The 20,799-nt window shown below is 33.2% G+C and overlaps 1 protein-coding gene across 3 annotated transcripts in view; it reads left to right on the top strand.

The window, feature by feature from the left end:
- ssh (Protein phosphatase Slingshot) overlaps positions 1–20,799 on the top strand; it is a 117,171-nt gene that overhangs the window by 11,059 nt on the left and 85,313 nt on the right. The window contains exon 1 of one of the 3 annotated variants that reach the window (XM_029302300.2): positions 15,479–15,884. The exons of the other annotated variants lie outside the window; for them this stretch is intronic. Within the exon in view, the coding sequence (XP_029158133.1) occupies positions 15,802–15,884 (83 nt within the window). The 5' untranslated portion in view covers positions 15,479–15,801. Of the gene's footprint in view, positions 1–15,478; positions 15,885–20,799 lie in introns of those variants that run through there. 3 annotated transcript variants of the gene reach the window in all.

Here is a 20,799-nt window from a genome sequence, read left to right as displayed (position 1 = left end):
TACAAAAATATGTTTTTTCGATTAGAGAAGGCATAATAGATATTTTGATAAAACAGAATAATGCGCACGAAAAATATACGGATTACGAAAATAATACAATTAAATAAATATTTTCAAAAATATTTTCTACTGAAATGTGCAAATTGTACATTTTAAATTATAATTATTTTCGTTGCAACATACTATCAACGATAAGCAATCTTGCTCTAGCCTTACGATATCTTAGCGAGCTCATGACACCCTATATAAGCGAATACGAATACGTATACCCAGTTTCAATGATAAGATCGAATTACACACAAGACCGCATCTTTAAGTGTGTGTGAAGAGATCCGTGGAGACTTCGGGCTCTCATCTCGCACATGGAATGTTCTCGCGGCCAATCTTTTCGCTTGTCACCGGATAACAACTCCGGCTACCGGGTTCGAAAAGCGCGAAATTAAGCGGAATTTAACACGCGCGCAGGCTAATAAGTCGTGATAAGGAACGAACGATGGCTATCCTGGACTGGTAGTAGGCCTCTTTACTTAGCGAGTAATTTGCTTTTGCTTTATCGGCCATTGAAAGTACGATACGACGTTCGCTCGGTTTTCCAAGGATAACCGTCTTAATCTGATAAAACTCTTCTTGCGAAGTTTCTGCGAAGATGGTATGGAATCGTTCGATTTTTTTCCCGAAGACGATCTCGTAAGAACGGCCGAGTGAGTTTTACCACTGGATATTCGAGATGCATCTAGCATTTTTATTAGTTTAGCTGAGTACAGTGTCGTGTCTTATTCTGTTTACATTCTTGAAGACAGGTATCGGTGTACTATAACGATAAACACAGGTCTTATCGCCATACGAACAGACACATAATCTGAAATTAGTTTATTTTATGCGTATGTCCGAAATTTTATCTTGAGGATGTCTTTTTTTCAATTTATGTGACTCATTATATTTGCATTATTATTTTACGATACAAGATAATTTTCCATATTAAAATAATGACACAATTATACAGTAAGAATATAATAACAAATTTATTTTTATTTATAACAAAATATTTTAATATTGAAAATAATAATTTAAAACACTTTTTTTACTATTTGAATTTCTACTATTGATTAATTGATTAATAATTAATATTTTTTAAAAATATTTATCTGATGTAATCTTTAAAATGTGGCTATTTATTTAAAGATCTTTTCCTGTCTTATTAAAGAGATGTACGGAAGATGAAATATTCTACATAATAATATGCAAATATACTTGACTATACTGTCTTGAATATTTTTCTCTTGACTTTTTGTAATCATTTTATCATTCAAATAATTTAATGCTTTACGGTACCATAATAAAATGAAGATGGCGAAGTCGTAAAATGAAGATAACTATGTTTCTATCCTTTTTACGAGCTAGCTTTATGGCGTCTGTGATCGACAATCTCTTCCGGGCGAAAGGTAGTTATTGCGAAAATATTACAATTGAAATTCGCGATTGTCGTCATCGGTCGTGCTCCCGGAACCGTGTCGATTATTAAGCAGGAAATAACACGAGGGAACGTAGCGTAGCGTTATTTAATCAACGATGAAACGAGTTCTTCCTCGTGGAAGAAGCGCGTCTTCACTTCCTCCTTCGAGACGTCGTTATAATTCGCTTAACTCGACTTGAATCTTCCCCGAGGAAAGCGGTGCGTGCTCGCGCGTGCGAATTTCCTGCCTATCGTCTCGGATGCGGACAGCGTGATGCATCTCCAATCTGCGTCGCGCTTGTGCGTATCTTATGCGAACGTGTGTGCGCCAGGAAATCCCCACGAGAGCCGACTCACTCTCCTGCCACGAGCTGCCGCGAAGAAGGCTTCACACTTAATCGTCTGACTTTCTACCGTGTGTTTGCGTAACATCTCGCCTCGCGCGCGGATCGTAACGTTACATTACGCGGGAAACGTAATCGAAGTCTTCGTTATTGATAAAAAGAACAAATTTTTCGTCGCGACCGGATATTAAAATACCCTGCCTCCAACGAGGGGTGTCGCGATCGTTACGAGAATTTTAGCGCGGATATTGCTGCGGATGAGGGATAGAGAAATAATCATTCAGATTTTTTTTACGTGACTAGATGACTAAACAAATGAAAAGCATATTTGACTTTTATATATCTATTTTAGAACAAACGGATAATAAGTATTTTTTAAATAAATTAAAAATATGAATCTCTTTTCTTAAATAAAAATATTGATGCATTTTATAATTTTAATGTTAATTAAAAATAACAAGTTTTTCATGAAATTTTATGGAAATAAATATTATATTCTCTTCTTTGAAATTAATTTAAAATATATTTTAAATTTCAGGAAAAAAATTAAATTGAAAAGTTTGACTATAATATAAAAGATCTATGAGAGATAATCACTATGCTTAATTTTACTAAAAAATTCTATTTTAAAGTCGTAAAAAAATATGTTATTAATTCGCAGTTTGATCGCTATTAGAATGACATTTCCATTTATAGTTCGCGATTTATTCTGCAACGTCACGGATTCTCGATTGCTCTCAATTTTAGATAAAGCGCTGTTGGTTATGGCAATATATCACGAATTGTTATGTGCATTCTCGCTTATTTCATCTCTGTATAGGAAAGTCAATTTGTAGGCAATCAACCTCGTAATACAATACCCCCGATTCAGTCTTTAACTCCTGGCAGCACTGATGCCCGCTATTTTTGGCTAGATTGTTCGGGAGGCACATTTCAGCAGAGCATGTATCTGATACATGACCTTTTAGCTCAGTTAAAGTTCAGACCAACATACCGATATCAAATCTTACGAGGCTGTTCTGCTAGGGGGAATGTTGACTTTGCAATGTACCTATTAAAACAATTCGTAATAAGAATTTAGATATCTATTGCCTAATTCATTCTTTGCTTAATTCATTCTTTGCCTAATTCATTCTTTGCCTAATTACTCACATGGTTTATTATTAATTTATGTCGGTATTTGTTTCCCAAACTATGTTTAAATTGAAAATCATAATGCATATGTGTGTTATATATGATACACACATTTAAAGTTAGACATATAAAATCTCAAAATTATTTTTTCTGTGTATTATGATTTACAAATAACATATATGATCAATTACAATATATGAATGAAAAATAATAATAATTTATAATTTTTATTATAACTTATTATTTTGACGATGGCATATCAATTACTAATTGAAATTGTTTACGATCTTAATATCTTACCGCTTGATTAGAGCATCTGTATTTCGTTAAATTTATTAAATTATTTTCGACAAACAAAATGTGCAAAGTATTAATTGCAGAACATAAACAGTGCCAAAGTAATTAAACTGATATTCTAGTGCTGATCTAGATTTATAATTGCAATTAAATTCAGCCCTCGTTGCCTTAAGGGGCAGAAGTGCTTAGTAGAACCGTATAGCTAATAGTGCAATTATCATTAATTGCGATCTGCAATCGCGGACGATGCTTATTTCACAACTACAGTATGGTGACTCGAATTGCGTGGGTGGAACTAATGCCACTCATTTGTTTGTACAACTTTCAGAATTTAGTGGCTAAGTCGTGGAGGGATAATCGATATCGCAAAGCAATATAATAGAAATACTTCGATTATATAAATATATATAAATTTATATTAGGTATATCATTTTATATATTATTATATATATTTATATTTCATAAATTTGACATATATATAGGTATATAAATTTAATAAATAATTAATACACATTTTCTCTTTGCATAAATTTCGCGTTCTCAATTTTCGCATAAACTTGGACAGCCGCAATAATACGTTTTTATCTAAATACCGTTTCCGTCTTGACAGTACAACAGTAACAACATGTCTAGCGATGCGTTTTCCTTTCACGTTCCGTATGACCTGTCATAAATTTAGAGCCTGACCGCAAACTTATTAATGTCCGTCATGCAGTAGACGCGTTGCCCTAACTTTGTCCAGCGTCTCCATAATTTTCTGCACGCCTCGTCGCCTTCGCGAAGAAGACTTCGATCATTGATCTCTCGTAAGAAAAAGAAAGGGACATCCGGTGTTTTAGCGTTAGGCTACGATCTCGTGCGTGATTGATGCCGTCCTAATTATCTGTGTCACATCTGGCATAGTACCAGTCGGACGGACAATTGTAGACCTACATTTTACGGTCGTAGATTGCGATACTTGGTTGCCTTTAAGGCGTTAGGTTATCTCCAATTACATAGTGTTTGCGGTTTCAATATGTCTCGCAGTTACAACTCAAACGTGTGTATCGAGTTCCAGACTTGTTAACACGCCTGTTAACGATCGAATTGCTAAAAGGCGAGTTAGCTTTGTTGACCATCGCATTTTAAAAGACGTATGATTGTACCTTAAATATCACACCGTGAAGTGGAGAGAAGCTCTGGCTCGCAAGAACTTCTGACGACCCGCTCTCTCGGATGCCCGAAGCCGACCGAGGCCGGTCTACCTTGAACGGGATTCCTGGTCGTTCGTAAATTTCACTAACAAAGAGTCACGAGACTCGTGAGGATAATAGCCGGATATACACGTATTTTCTCTCGCTAACGTGCATAATGCCACATACACGCTGCTCATTACAGTCTCGTAGATTCCGATAGTTTTTAGAAAGAGAAGTAATACAGAAAATGATATCTATTATTCCTCGTCTATTTGTTATCTTACTTTTAACCGTGTACTTTCTCTCCAATGCGGATGTGATGGTAATAACTTACGGATCGTGAATTTATTGTTGCGATAGGTAGTTACAGTACACACACTACACGAAAAACTTTTTCTTTTCAGTTTAATGACATGTTATATCGCAATTTTATTTCTTTGTATCTATGATTTTTTTTCTAATATTCAAAAAATAACGAGAAATCTAAAGCGAAAACTGTTTTAACCGAGCAAATTTTAGATAATTGAGAAACATTAAGGAATATATAAAATTATTAACATTTTTGAGTGATTTTTAAATGACTAAAAATAATATCCTAAAAAGACCAGCCGAAAAATTAGCTTTCCGATTTTTAAGAATTAAAAATTTTAATAATAATAATTCTATTCAATATTGTCATTAGAAAAATATTGATCTATTTATTTATGATGGATTGAATATAGGTATTTTTATTTCATTTAATTTTATATATCTTTGTTTTGAATCACTTTAATGAGTTCTGATTATGTTCAAATTACATATTCATCTACATTATTAATGATATTAAATTGTAATTGCAGTAATACGTACATATATATATTTGCTTTGGACACCATTTTTTTGTATATAAATATACATATTTGCTGAATTACCGAAGTTTTCGAGAGTTTCGCACGAAATACGTAACCCTGAACTATATTTCAGCCGAGCATTTCGGACGAGCGCAAACAATGAACGATCTTACACAATTTGAGATTGGATCGTGCTTCGAAACTTGGTAATTAGTTTCCTCTTTGCGACATTGGTCGATTGTTGTTGACCGAGGTTCGTGAAAATAGTCTTACGACAAAAATTTTTTCGGCAAGACATGAAATAATATGTGAGCATTTTTGTGGTAAAGCAAGCATTTTTTCAAAGTTTCAATAAACTCATTTAACCATTATATTTATAATGACTGTTAAGATGTGACATAGCCATTTTAGCACAATTGTGTTAATGTATAGATGTGCATTATTTGTATTATTTATTTATATATTAGAAGCTTATATTTGCTAACATAAGTAAAATGAACACAATACCTATATAAGATATATTTAGTGCTCATACAACATATACAAAATGGATGAAACTGCAATCTTTGCATTAGTTCGTGACGTGATCAAATATTAAAGTAAATACAAGTTTTTTCGTGGCAATTTATTTTATTAATAAGAACTAAGATAAAGAATTATCTTGCTTTTTTAAATTTTTTTGTATACTTTGATAGTAACTTTTTCATTTTTTAAATCTTACTTAGTAATTTTCGAGTTATAAATAAATCTAAGGCTATCAGTTTAAATATTCATTAATTCTAAATATAAAGATAATTTATACATATAAGAGAATTTTTCCAGCATGCATTATAATGAACCGATATTTAACGTAAAACCGATATTTAATGAAGAGTAAGTCCGCTCTAAAATATTTAATTTTATACTTAAACAATTTTGAAATATCGGATTATTTAATGAATAATTCTTTTGTGCACGTATAAAGTATGTTTATGACAGCATTGACCTATAAAGTATGAAATATTCAAAGCACATCACGAAGCGGTCTGTTTTTTTAACTGTTCTTTTTCGCAGTATCCATACTTTTGCGAGTTTATTTTCTCGTCTCCGAAAGACCGTGTACAGATTACATGCCAATCTTTTAGATAGGATTTTTTTCTTGGCGAAGTACGTCGGCAGCAGATAAAACTAGCCATGGGTTCATTGGACTTATCTGTCATTCTGCCCTGAGAGAGAGAGCGTAAATGATTTTGATGAGAACGTAAAAAGTAATATATGACATGTATCGCGAAGTAGATTTTCACATCGCGTGTCTTAATGCAATATATGCACGTACTATTAGCTCTTCTCGCAATCGTCATCCGAATACGGATGCTAGTATGAAATCTTAAAATGCATAAATCCGCTGAGTAAAGCAATCTCTAAGTATCTAGAAAAACCGGTTTGCAACGACGATTAATTCTCTTCTTTATAATTGTTGTTTTAAATTATCGAATATTACAATGCAACAGTCCGTTTATTTGTATTATTTATTCATATATATTGGATATTATATGTTAGATAAAATATTTAATTACACAAAAGTATTTAGGACTTATTAATATATTTATTACATTCATATTTAACATTTTTTAATAATTTTTAATATTAATAGCTACTGATTGTGAATGTTACTTCGGCAAAAAATGTTGCTGTGTATTTTCAAGTTTCTTTCGTCATTTTAATAATATAGATATTTTTGCAAATGTGTGATCTTTATATTATATATGCTTTTTCGAAATAACAGCGGAAATTATATTTAAAATTTATCAGTGTCGAATGTAAATAATTCTGGAAGGTAAATTTAAGCGGGTGCAAATTTGTTGTTTTGATCTCGGGAATCAACGATACCTCTATCAAAGATTCGTGAATAGATGTTGTTTGTCAAGCGAGACACACATTCCAGGTCGTCCGCCTCTCGGCTTCTCGCGAATACATTAGCGTTTGTACGGTCTTCGTTTTGCATGGATGAGCTGGTAAACTGGAGCGAATATATGTGTACGTACATACGACAATTGCACAACAAAGGTCAATGCACTGAATGATGCCTCAGTTGGCATATGTGTATGAATAACGCGATATTATCGGCATATGCGCGATACGAATCAATCACGCCGTGTTATAATTTGCGTTATAGTGCTGTTATTGTTCAATATTTCGAACATATATTGTATTTATTTTTTATCCATTTTTAAATATTTACTCTTTAAATTTCTCGGAGTGAAGACCGAACAATCTCATTCCAAAAGAGTGAGATTCCACTCTTTTGGAGTAAAATTCCACTCTTGGAATGAGATTGCTCGGTCTTCTTTCCAAGAAATTTAGAGAGTATATATTTTTAAATAGCTGTATAAATATCCACCGATACTGGAATGTCTTTGAAATTTTTTGCTGCATCGCGCGCGAACAGCTGATAAAGAATCTCTAGTTTCTAAGATTAGAATGAAACTTATCGAAGTCTTCTCGCGAGTCAATTCGCAATTAATTTATGCATAGCCGATTCTCTTCTACGAAGTCTTATATAGTTGTCGATATGTCAATGATTAAATCATGAATATTCAACAGCGCGACGTGCGGGCTGTCGAAGATTGTCAGTCTTTCGGTCGAGAATCTGATAGTTCGGCTGTTAACTATTCCGAGAAGAATTATCGAGAGAGAATGGGAGAATTTCTCCTCAGTTTTTACGTCATTGATATGCGTGACGTAAGGCGGTACGATGCACCAAGAATATCGATGCGATTCCCTGCAATCCATTAAGGTTTTCTTCGTGAATCAGTAATTTTTCTTTGCATTTGCTCGTAATGATATGCGAATATTTTCACGCGCGAGGAAACAGATCGAGTAAGCATTGTACTGCTTGTAGTCTGACACGGTCGACTACAAATGGAAACATTAATAATATCGAAATACATTGCAAAATCATTCGAATACCTGCCTGTATGAAGTTAGCCCCCCATTTTTCGAATTTTAAAATTTTAAAGGTTGTTCCAGGTTGTTCTAGACTTGTTCTAAATTGTTCCAAAAGATCAAATTTAAAAAATAAAAATTTTCGCGAAAAATGGAAAAAAACGATTTTTTGACCTGGCCCCCCATTTTTCGAAAATCGAACTTTTAAAGGTTGTTCCAGATTGTTCTAGTTGTTCTAAACATTGTTCCAAAGTGATAATTCCCTAAACAAAATATTTCACGAGATATAATAAAAAAATAGTTTCGTGCGCTAAAACAGTATTTTTACGTTTTCGGCTATAGTTATTATCTCTTAAACACCAAACTGCATATTTTAGCTAAAAACGAACAGAACAACCTGGAACAACTCTCAATTTTGCTAGAACATAATTTTAAAGAGTACTTTACTCTTGGAAATAAACATATTTTTGTTGTTTTTTCGTGTTTTTCGACCGATAACGACGTGACAGCGATCCCAAACTATAGAACAATTACGTACTGGCATAGAACAACTTGGAACAACTCTCAGTTTTGCTAGAACATTATTTTAAAGGGTACTTTACTCTTGGAAATAAACACATTTTTTTTGTTTTTTCATCTTTTTTGCCCGCTAAAGTCGCGATAGCGGCCCCAAACTATAGAACAATTACGTACTGGCATAGAACAACTTGGAACAACTCTCAGTTTTGCTGGAACATTATTTTAAAGAGTACTTTACTCTTGGAAATAAACACATTTTTTTTGTTTTTTCATCTTTTTTGCTCGCTAAAGTCGCGATAGCGGTCCCAAACTATAGAACAATTACGTACTGGCATAGAACAACTTGGAACAACTCTCAATTTTGCTAGAACATAATTTTAAAGAGTACTTTACTCTTGGAAATAAACACATTTTTCTTGTTTTTTTGTGTTTTTCGACCGATAACGTCGCGACAGCGGTCCCAAACTATAGAACAATTACGTACTGGCATAGAACAACTTGGAACAACTCTCAATTTTGCTAGAACATAATTTTAAAGAGTACTTTACTCTTGGAAATAAACACATTTTTCTTGTTTTTTTGTGTTTTTCGATCGATAACGACGTGACAGCGGTCCCAAACTATAGAAAAATTACGTACTGGCATAGAACAACTTGGAACAACTCTCAGTTTTGCTAGAACATTATTTTAAAGGGTACTTTACTCTTAGAAATAAACACATTTTTTTTGTTTTTTCATCTTTTTTGCCCGCTAAAGTCGCGATAGCGGTCCCAAACTATAGAACAATTACGTACTGGCATAGAACAACTTGGAACAACTCTCAATTTTGCTAGAACATAATTTTAAAGAGTACTTTACTCTTGGAAATAAACACATTTTTCTTGTTTTTTTGTGTTTTTCGACCGATAACGACGTGACAGCGATCCCAAACTATAGAACAATTACGTACTGGCATAGAACAACTTGGAACAACTCTCAATTTTGCTAGAACATAATTTTAAAGAGTACTTTACTCTTGGAAATAAACACATTTTTCTTGTTTTTTTGTGTTTTTCGACCGATAACGACGTGACAGCGGTCCCAAACTATAGAAAAATTACGTACTGGCATAGAACAACTTGGAACAACTCTCAGTTTTGCTAGAACATTATTTAAAGGTACTTTCTCTTGACATAACTTTTTCTTTTTTTTTGTTTTGCTTAGCGGTCCCAACATAGAACACATGCATTGGACACCTCATTTTTGAACAGTACTTTACTCTTGGAAATAAACACATTTTTTTTGTTTTTTTATCTTTTTTGCTCGCTAAAGTCGCGATAGCGGTCCCAAACTATAGAACAATTACGTACTGGCATAGAACAACTTGGAACAACTCTCAGTTTTGCTAAAACATCATTTTAAAGGGTACTTTACTCTTGGAAATGAACACATTTTTTTTTGTTTTTTCATCTTTTTCGCCCGCTAAAGTCGCGACAGCGATCGTAAACTATAGAACAGTTACGTACTGGCATAGAACAACTTGGAACAACTCTCAATTTTACTAGAACATGTTTATTTCCAAGAGTAAAGTACCCTTTAAAATTATGTTCCAGCAAAACTGAGAGTTGTTCCAAGTTGTTCTATGCCAGTACGTAATTGTTCTATAGTTTGGGACCGCTGTCGCGACGTTATCGGTCGAAAAACACAAAAAAACAAGAAAAATGTGTTTATTTCCAAGAGTAAAGTACTCTTTAAAATTATGTTCTAGCAAAATTGAGAGTTGTTCCAAGTTGTTCTATGCCAGTACGTAATTGTTCTATAGTTTGGGACCGCTGTCGCGACGTTATCGGTCGAAAAACACAAAAAAAACAAGAAAAATGTGTTTATTTCCAAGAGTAAAGTACTCTTTAAAATTATGTTCTAGCAAAATTGAGAGTTGTTCCAAGTTGTTCTATGCCAGTACGTAATTGTTCTATAGTTTGGGACCGCTATCGCGACTTTAGCGAGCAAAAAAGATGAAAAAACAAAAAAAATGTGTTTATTTCCAAGAGTAAAGTACTCTTTAAAATAATGTTCCAGCAAAACTGAGAGTTGTTCCAAGTTGTTCTATGCCAGTATGTAATTGTTCTATAGTTTGGGACCGCTATCGCGACTTTAGCGGGCAAAAAAGATGAAAAAACAAAAAAAATGTGTTTATTTCCAAGAGTAAAGTACCCTTTAAAATAATGTTCTAGCAAAACTGAGAGTTGTTCCAAGTTGTTCTATGCCAGTACGTAATTGTTCTATAGTTTGGGACCGCTGTCGCGACGTTATCGGTCGAAAAACACAAAAAAACAAGAAAAATGTGTTTATTTCCAAGAGTAAAGTACTCTTTAAAATTATGTTCTAGCAAAATTGAGAGTTGTTCCAAGTTGTTCTATGCCAGTACGTAATTGTTCTATAGTTTGGGACCGCTATCGCGACTTTAGCGGGCAAAAAAGATGAAAAAACAAAAAAAATGTGTTTATTTCCAAGAGTAAAGTACTCTTTAAAATAATGTTCTAGCAAAACTGAGAGTTGTTCCAAGTTGTTCTATGCCAGTACGTAATTGTTCTATAGTTTGGGATCGCTGTCACGTCGTTATCGGTCGAAAAACACAAAAAAACACGAAAAATGTGTTTATTTCCAAGAGTAAAGTACTCTTTAAAATTATGTTCTAGCAAAATTGAGAGTTGTTCCAAGTTGTTCTATGCCAGTACGTAATTGTTCTATAGTTTGGGACCGCTATCGCGACTTTAGCGAGCAAAAAAGATGAAAAAACAAAAAAAATGTGTTTATTTCCACGAGTAAAGTACTCTTTAAAATTATGTTCTAGCAAAATTGAGAGTTGTTCCAAGTTGTTCTATGCCAGTACGTAATTGTTCTATAGTTTGGGACCGCTATCGCGACTTTAGCGAGCAAAAAAGATGAAAAAACAAAAAAAATGTGTTTATTTCCAAGAGTAAAGTACTCTTTAAAATAATGTTCCAGCAAAACTGAGAGTTGTTCCAAGTTGTTCTATGCCAGTACGTAATTGTTCTATAGTTTGGGACCGCTATCGCGACTTTAGCGGGCAAAAAAGATGAAAAAACAAAAAAAATGTGTTTATTTCCAAGAGTAAAGTACTCTTTAAAATAATGTTCCAGCAAAACTGAGAGTTGTTCCAAGTTGTTCTATGCCAGTACGTAATTGTTCTATAGTTTGGGACCGCTGTCGCGACGTTATCGGTCGAAAAACACAAAAAAAACAAGAAAAATGTGTTTATTTCCAAGAGTAAAGTACTCTTTAAAATTATGTTCTAGCAAAATTGAGAGTTGTTCCAAGTTGTTCTATGCCAGTACGTAATTGTTCTATAGTTTGGGACCGCTATCGCGACTTTAGCGAGCAAAAAAGATGAAAAAACAAAAAAAATGTGTTTATTTCCAAGAGTAAAGTACTCTTTAAAATAATGTTCCAGCAAAACTGAGAGTTGTTCCAAGTTGTTCTATGCCAGTACGTAATTGTTCTATAGTTTGGGACCGCTATCGCGACTTTAGCGGGCAAAAAAGATGAAAAAACAAAAAAAATGTGTTTATTTCCAAGAGTAAAGTACCCTTTAAAATAATGTTCTAGCAAAACTGAGAGTTGTTCCAAGTTGTTCTATGCCAGTACGTAATTGTTCTATAGTTTGGGATCGCTGTCACGTCGTTATCGGTCGAAAAACACGAAAAAACAACAAAAATATGTTTATTTCCAAGAGTAAAGTACTCTTTAAAATTATGTTCTAGCAAAATTGAGAGTTGTTCCAGGTTGTTCTGTTCGTTTTTAGCTAAAATATACAGTTTGGTGTTTAAGAGATAATAACTATAGCCGAAAACGTAAAAATACTGTTTTAGCGCACAAAACTATTTTTTTATTATATCTCGTGAAATATTTTGTTTAGGGAATTATCACTTTGGAACAATGTTTAGAACAACTAGAACAATCTGGAACAACCTTTAAAAGTTCGATTTTCGAAAAATGGGGGGCCAGGTCAAAAAATCGTTTTTTTCCATTTTTCGCGAAAATTTTTATTTTTTAAATTTGATCTTTTGGAACAATTTAGAACAAGTCTAGAACAACCTGGAACAACCTTTAAAATTTTAAAATTCGAAAAATGGGGGGCTAACTTCATACAGGCGAATACCTTGTAATTTTAGATATAACACGACCTAGTTTCGCTTACCCTACGGGCATGTAATCGCGATTTTAATCGTACGAGACTGGACCGGTTGATGCGGATGATTAATGCGTCGCATGCTCGTCTCCCCTTGGCAGAGAAAAAAAATTGAGAAACGATTCGTATAACGAGATTTCGAAAAAAAAGGAGTCTACTACATCGTGTAGGACGGCGCGATGAGTCATTGTTTGCAAGCCGAGCAATTAAGTAGGGACATGGGCACGGACATGCTTGACAAAAAGATCAATATTTTAATGATCAATCTCGTGCAGAAATATGGATCTGCAATACATAATATATTATCCTTCGAAAATATCTTTTATTATTTCTGATTAATTTTCTATAACGAAAACATCGCCGACGTGCAATCGATTATCATTTTTAAATAATTATTTAATTGATCAAGTCTTAGTTTTTTATAGTTACACAAGCTGCAATTATTCTTAATAATAGCTATTATTTATTGATTGACGTTTTAGACGTTTCATCATTCGTCTTCGTTTAGCAATTTCTATATATATATTCTTTTATTATATAAATTATAGAGTATATTCATGGAGGTGAACAGTAAAAGTAACTAGTACACTGGGTCGATGACAGTTATTCGTCACAAAAAAATAATGGGAACAATTTGTAGTAAACTCTTTAAAAAATGATATTCTTTAAAAAATATTCTTCATACAGCATTTTATATAGGTATATTTTTATATTGACTTTTTATACAATATTTTCCGGATGTGGAAATTGAACAAAATTATTGATTTACTGATTAGTTTTCATTTGACGATTGCGCATGAATATAATTTAATTCAAACAGAAATAAAAACATTTATATATTTAACATATTAGCATTAATCGAATATCGTTTGTAGTGAGTATTTTTTATTGTTTAATGGAAAAGAAGTATGTGGAGTTTCAAGCAAATTGATTGGAAATTCTTGACAAACTTTACTTGATAGATTGATGAAAATTAAACAAATAGATAGATCTTTGCAATATTATAAACATATTGTTATTTTGGAATCTTTCTATTTCTTGCGAATGGGAAGCTTTTGACTTGTTTATACGATTGGTTATTATACCCTCGGGACTATATAATTGTCTCTCTTTTTCTCTTTCTCTCTGGTTATATAGACAATTGGTATAATGCTACATGCATGTCGTGTAACACGCAATAGATCTCTAAATATACTCGATGGTGTAATGTAATATTCGCCCCGAGGCGAGTTTACGAGATTGCTCGCTGATTAAAGGGTACTTGGCGCCATTAAGTCTGATTTGTACGATGTTCTTTTGCCAACAGTTAGTCTGTTTCAATATACGAGTGTGGTAGAAAGATTCGGTGCGGAAAAAGATTGGGAAAGAGACAGCGTTAATTAATATGTTGACGCCATGGCCGGATTACATAATTTGGATAGCATTCATCGGCCTTCGTCTAGTAATTACCGCATATTTTTTCATGCGTCAGACATAGACATATAACCGATTCAGTAATTAAGATTTATTCAATAAAATATAGCTTTTGGGGTACAAGGTCTTTCACGAATATCTATATACACATGCAGCAAAATAATAAAAATTACTTTTTTTTACAAAAATAAAATCAAGATTTTATTAAAACATTTTATAATTAAAATTAAAATAGTATTCCAATAAATTTAGCTTAAGATATAAACTGAGTAGAGATAACAGAAAATTTTATTTAATTTCAAGAGGATTTTATATTAACAAAATTCTAATTTATTAAATAAATGTAATTAATATATTTTATATTAAATTTTTTTGACAACTCCAGTGTAATGCTTGTTAAAAAAATTCTGACTTTGTTAGACAATCAGTATATGAAAAAGATAATGATTTTTCTTTAATTACACTGCAGTAATTATATACGCATAATATTTAGAGTGTTCAGGCCAATGATTTCGTGAGGGTGAAACGCATGACGGCGAGGCTTCAAGGCCTTCTTTCATTCTGTGATTGTTTCGATCATATAGATACTTTCTTTCTTGTAAAATATATATTTATCACATTTTACAAGTTGAAAGAAAATTACATATAGATATGAAAGAAGACACTGTTTGACAATCGTTGCAAAATTCATATATTTTATCACATGTTTAGACTTTTTTTCATTCTGTAATTGTTCCGATAATATATATACTTTGTTGTAAAATATATATTTATTACATTTTACAAATTTAAGGAAAAATTATATAGATATGAAAGAAGGCACTGTTTGACAATTGTTGCAAAATTCATATATTTTATCATATGTTTAATTAAAAAATTTTATTTACATCATATATATATATATATACATATATGTCAATAAATGTACGCGCTGAAAATGTGTTATATGGTGCAAAAAAAAAAAAGTTTTTTTCGTCTCCCTTCAACGCGCGCTTTTTCATCTCGATCGATCGAGAAGCTGTTTCGAGTGTCAGCGAGGTTGAATCTGCGTGTCGACTGCGGATGGTAGGGCGCGACTGTGTAAGGAAAGAGAGGGACGAGACCGAGTAGGTAGGAGCGAAGGATGGTAGGGAGGAGACTCTCGCGCGCCTGTCTGCGCCGGTTCGAGGCAACCTTCAGTCAGTTGTCTGGTGACGTCGTGTGCGCAAGCATCGATCGCGCTTCGGCGTGAACGCCGCCTCTCGCGTTCGGCCGCGTGAATTTAGCGTCAAGTCGAGTGACCGTTCCGCGAGATCGTCGTCGTCGCGACGCCGAGGTTTCCGAAAAAGAGAGACGATGTTTCGGAGATACGCGTTTTCGGACAATCCGTCTGACGGGCGTCTCGTGCTCGTCTATCGCGCGTTTTAAATGTGTGTTCAAGTGTGAGACAAGTGCAGCGCGGCGAAAAAAAAGGATTGATGGAGAGGCAAAGCGGTTGTTAGGTTACGCAGCCCGTGGTGTGTCTCGTTAACTGACTTCGATGGTCTTCGAAAACATCGAGATGAGGAACCCCGCGGGGTTCCTGTTCGAAGACGCCAGACACGGATACATACAGTACATCAGGTATTGATACTTACATATATCGATATAATATATCGCATAATATATCGAATTAATCGTGTATGGATATTCGTGAATCGTGAATTAATTACGAGTTAACAAAAAATATTTGAAATCGCGTAATTGTCGTAAAAAGAGACAGAGAATCGACGCTTTCTCCCTCGCTAATTGTGACGTTTGCGAGATTGATGCTGTTTATATTGTAGTAATGACTGTTGATTTAGAAAGGGACATTGAATTATTTATCCGAGATTAGGCAGATTAAACACGTCCAAAAGCTACTTGGTCTATAAGTTATTGAAAAATGTCATGTTTTTATGTGAGAATGTGTCTGAAAATTATTGTTGAAAGATTCGTGTCGCAGAGTTCATTGTCAAACGCGGCAATATTTTTCGTTTTTTTAATGATCGTATCAAATACTTGATGTAAAGTAATTTAAACGGAAGAATTAAATATTTAACAGCGCAATTTTTACATTATAACGTCTGTGTCTTTGTCATTCCTTGTTTTAACGTCAATGTTTATTTTTTAACATACAACTGTTGATACAAGTAATATTGTAAATATGATCATGAAAGTGCAGAAAATGCAATGGTTTTATGTTGACATGATATTCAGTTATTAATAATTAATTACTTCTGAATAAATAAGCTTCAAAAATACGCTTTGCTCCAAAAAAGGCTTAATAATCTTTTGAATAATGATGGAAATATTTTTAAATATCTTTATTAACAATAAAATCTCAGTATTTATAAAAGAAAGAAAGTATTGCTATGGATTCTATTATTATAAAGAATTTATCTAAATCATCTTAAATCAGACTTGAAGGGATCAATTCGGGCAATGAATAGTTTGAAAATTAAACAACAAGACCAACGCGTTGTAATAATACGAACACTTTTGTGCGTGCTTTTGTATACATAACTACTGCCGTTGTAAAACGGCATCGTGAATCAAGTGTCATTTTCGTGGTGTAGTAAAGCAGATATCGAATAGGCATTGTTCGCACGATGAGAGTTCGCGTCAACAATCTAATTCGCGTCGTAGAAACGATCAATAATATTCCTTAATCCTACGAGTGTAACCAAGGTGCTGGTAGTTTTGCAGTCTGACATTAAGCTTAAGAGATTATAGCAGATTATAACGGAAAATACTCGTGCAAGCTAATTCATCGAATGTTAGAAGTAAATGCGTATACATTGCCTGCATTGAAATCAAATCAGTTTAAATAATTTTGTAAAAGAATAGCACTATTCAATAAAAGCGAATTGAAATTGAAGTCTCATTAATATATTAATATGAAATCAAAATTCGAACATTTTGCCGATTAAAAATCTTAAATTAAATATTTATATAAATGTAACCTCGTTTAAATAATACATAGAATTGTGTATCACGTCAAATATAAGGCCAAAGTTTCACATATTTTTGCTGAAATTTTCTTGATCTCTCTTTTAAAATTTTATTTTGTTGTATATTATTTTTGTTGATGCAACCTTGATTGCATTTGCTTCTTTTTACGCGATTACTTCGTTTCAGTAGATACGCATGAGGCACGTGATGGCAAAAACGTGATATCAGAACACGCATCCGATGTAACTGTAGATCGAGATCGTTTGTAACAATCTTTTTAATTGCATCTCTCGTGATGAACTTTCTGGTTGATCGACAATTTCTCTTCGTTAACTGTTAGGAAATTAGTTTTCAGAAAAAAATAAATATCGCTTCTTTTATCGATATACGCATTTTATAATAATCTTCTCTGAAATATTCATAAATATTGCATCATGCGCAATTAATCTTTGATTGTAGAAAAAGATAAACCGCAATAGTGAAGTTTAGGACTTTAAATAATAGATGTTATAGAAAATATATTAATTTATCTATCGCTATAAAAGATGTAAATTAAAATAATTTTAGGTAATAGTTAATTGATAGTATATTTATTAATTATACATTATTTTGTTATATACACATATTGATAATCGCATATGTGTTTTGAAAAATACATATATAACAATGACATATTTCTGAGCACATCAATCATTAAAATATTTTAACAATAATTCTACGTATAACATTTGTTGTTAAAACAGAGAATTTAGTTTTGTAAATATATATATAATATTTCTCAAACATTTTCTTCTCTCCACGATATTTTTTTCATTATTTAGTCAAACTGCTTTCTTTTTCCGTGGTTACTTTTCTGCGATATCAACCACCGTGATTAATTTTCTTCTCGCACGATATAGTTTTTACGAAAGTGGATTCATGCAGTGAGGATTAATTGAAAGATCAGAAATTATGCAGGAGATAAATGTTCCATCATACCGTTAGTGATGGTCCAGTTTAAGATGCCAACATACTTGGCAACGTTGCCTTCACTGGCATACGAATATCGTATTCTTTGTTCTTTTTTTTCCGAATGCAAGGATCCCTAACCGATTCTCTGTTTATAATAGACTCTTCAATTCGCTGTAGCAAGTCTCGGTGAGATATTTCGTCTGAGGAATTATAACAGGATGGCGCGCGGATAAATTTGTAGAGAGAGGAAAAGCTTTTTTATGTAACGATATTTTATGTAAATCGCGGTTGAATAATCTACGTAAACTATAATATGCAAAGCCAGATAAATCGATGAGATCTATTAAGAAGCTGCAGTAAGTCTATAGTAACAAAGAAACGCGAAGGATAATGTAGATGTTTTAGCATCTTATTTTTTATATAAATTTAAATAATTTTCGAGAATAAAACACTCATAATGTTTAAGTGATAATTAAATTGTTTGCAAATGGTTAAAGATTTTAGATTTTATTACATCTAAAAATTATATATAATAACAAAAAATGCTTTATTGTCTATCTAGCATTTTTCATGGACTTTTTCTTTTAAAAAAAGATTTTTGGGAAAAAACTTATTTTAGTTGATATTTACTTTTCTACTAATTTTGTATTTGCATGCACAAAGCGCATCTGTAATAATGCATTTCGATGCATTTTCGCATTATCGTCAAGTGTAGTTCATAAATTAATGGGTTCCCGGGATAAAGTGTATGTACGGTAATATATCATCGCCAATGATTAAATTCGAATTACATTACGCGTTAGAATGGCCGAGAGTCAATTTTGTCACAGTTTTGTTAAAAATAAATTTATTTTATGCATAAATAAATATGTAAAAATATATGAAATTTATTTCTAATGAAGGAAAAATGTTCAAGTTTTTTCAAAATATTTTATGATAATATTAATCAAGAATTTATAGAAAAATACATTGTTTAATAAATGACGGATTTAATTATTCTAATAATAGTGATAGGAAGTAGTGTAGAGGAAAGAGAATATCTCAGTTAAAACTTTGCTTTGAAAAAATTACCGTAACTAACAAGTTATTAATATAAACGCCGCACTTTGACAAATTAAAATGCCGAAAACATATGTAGCGCAATATGCCGGGTGGTAATAAATACTTATGTATGTATGTGTGTGTGTGTGTGTGTGTCTGTGTGTGTATGTATATACATGTGCATATGGGAGCAGCGCTCCTTTGTCAGCGTCAGCTGATTCGGGGCATCAGCTGCGCGCTTTTGTATGAACGAGGTGTGAAAGGGAACTCTGATTATTTGTCGAGAAAGGTTGCCTGGGAAAAAGTTGGCTCCTGTATGGTCTATAAATACGTTCAGAGACGTTTGATGCGGCATTATATAGCATGAATGTAAAAAGTTTATTTTTAGTACTTTATTTTTGAGCTACAGTAAGAGTATAATAATTTGTGCAAAATGTATTTCACATTTTCATATCAGTGAGAATTAAGGATATTTTATATCTATTCGCTTTAGTGCATTTATCTCATATACATAGATTATATATTTATTTATATCGTTGCCCTGAAAAAAATTTATACGAAAGAGCAATATTCGCCGATAATAAGGCTAATGCAAAACAACTGTCGGTTCGCACTAGTATCACTTGCCTTAAAATAGATTATAGATGAATCATGAACGTAGTTACAAATGCATCTCGAGGATGTAAGCGTGGACTATATCGACATTCGTACTCCTAAGTAGCGGCTATTATAAATTTCGCGATCGGACACGCGGTATCTCTATCAGTAACCGTTAGAAAAAAGGCAGCCCAGGCTCCCGTATTTGCCGCAGCTGTCTTCCATAACATTTCCTCGGCTCTAACGGTTCTCATTTCGAGATATAAATCGTAGCGACGATATTATTGCCGAGTAATCGTCGAATCGAACACAGTCGGTTTGTTATCTTCTTCTCCCGTGCACACGCCGCCGATCGTAAATCAATAGCGTTGCGTGTATTAAAGTGTCGGTGCGCCCCGAGACCGATATTTATAGTTACGGCCAAGCCGTGCGATTATCTTAAGATCGTTAACTTCGCATTATGTAATTCCTGGACGAAACTCCAATTAAGTCCGAGATTAATACCATTGATATGGCGGCTGATGTGAACGTGAAAAAGGAAAAAATTTGTGTATGTATATACGCCAACTTGGAGAAACTCGTCGACGCGACGTTGCGTTTCACCTTAGGGGTATTTAATGGCAAAAAGTACCGCAACGCGAAACTGACGATTCATTTTCCTTATATCGTTTATATGGGGAGTGTATACGATCCGGCAATAAAGTTGCACAAGCGATTATATATGACGTACTCAAAATTAGAGATTACTGTTTATCGAACATAGATTCTCTTGCTGATTCTAGTGCGGTGATTATTATTCGTCTGTGTTGTTTCTTGACATGGTTTTTTGGGATAATTTTGCTCTTTTGAATATGCTCTTTCGTATATGTAAATTGCAATTCTGCTGCTTGAAAAATTACCAGATGCTGCTACAAGTGAAACGCATATAAATAATGGCTAGATGTAGGAACTTTCTTTACTGTCGACGAAAGTAATG

This window comes from Nylanderia fulva, unplaced genomic scaffold (genome assembly GCF_048542155.1).
Source record: "Nylanderia fulva isolate GAGA-0341 unplaced genomic scaffold, ASM4854215v1 Scaffold30, whole genome shotgun sequence".
NCBI lineage: Eukaryota > Metazoa > Arthropoda > Insecta > Hymenoptera > Formicidae > Nylanderia > Nylanderia fulva.
Note: the sequence above shows the minus strand (reverse complement) of the source record. Positions and strands in the feature narration are given on the sequence as shown.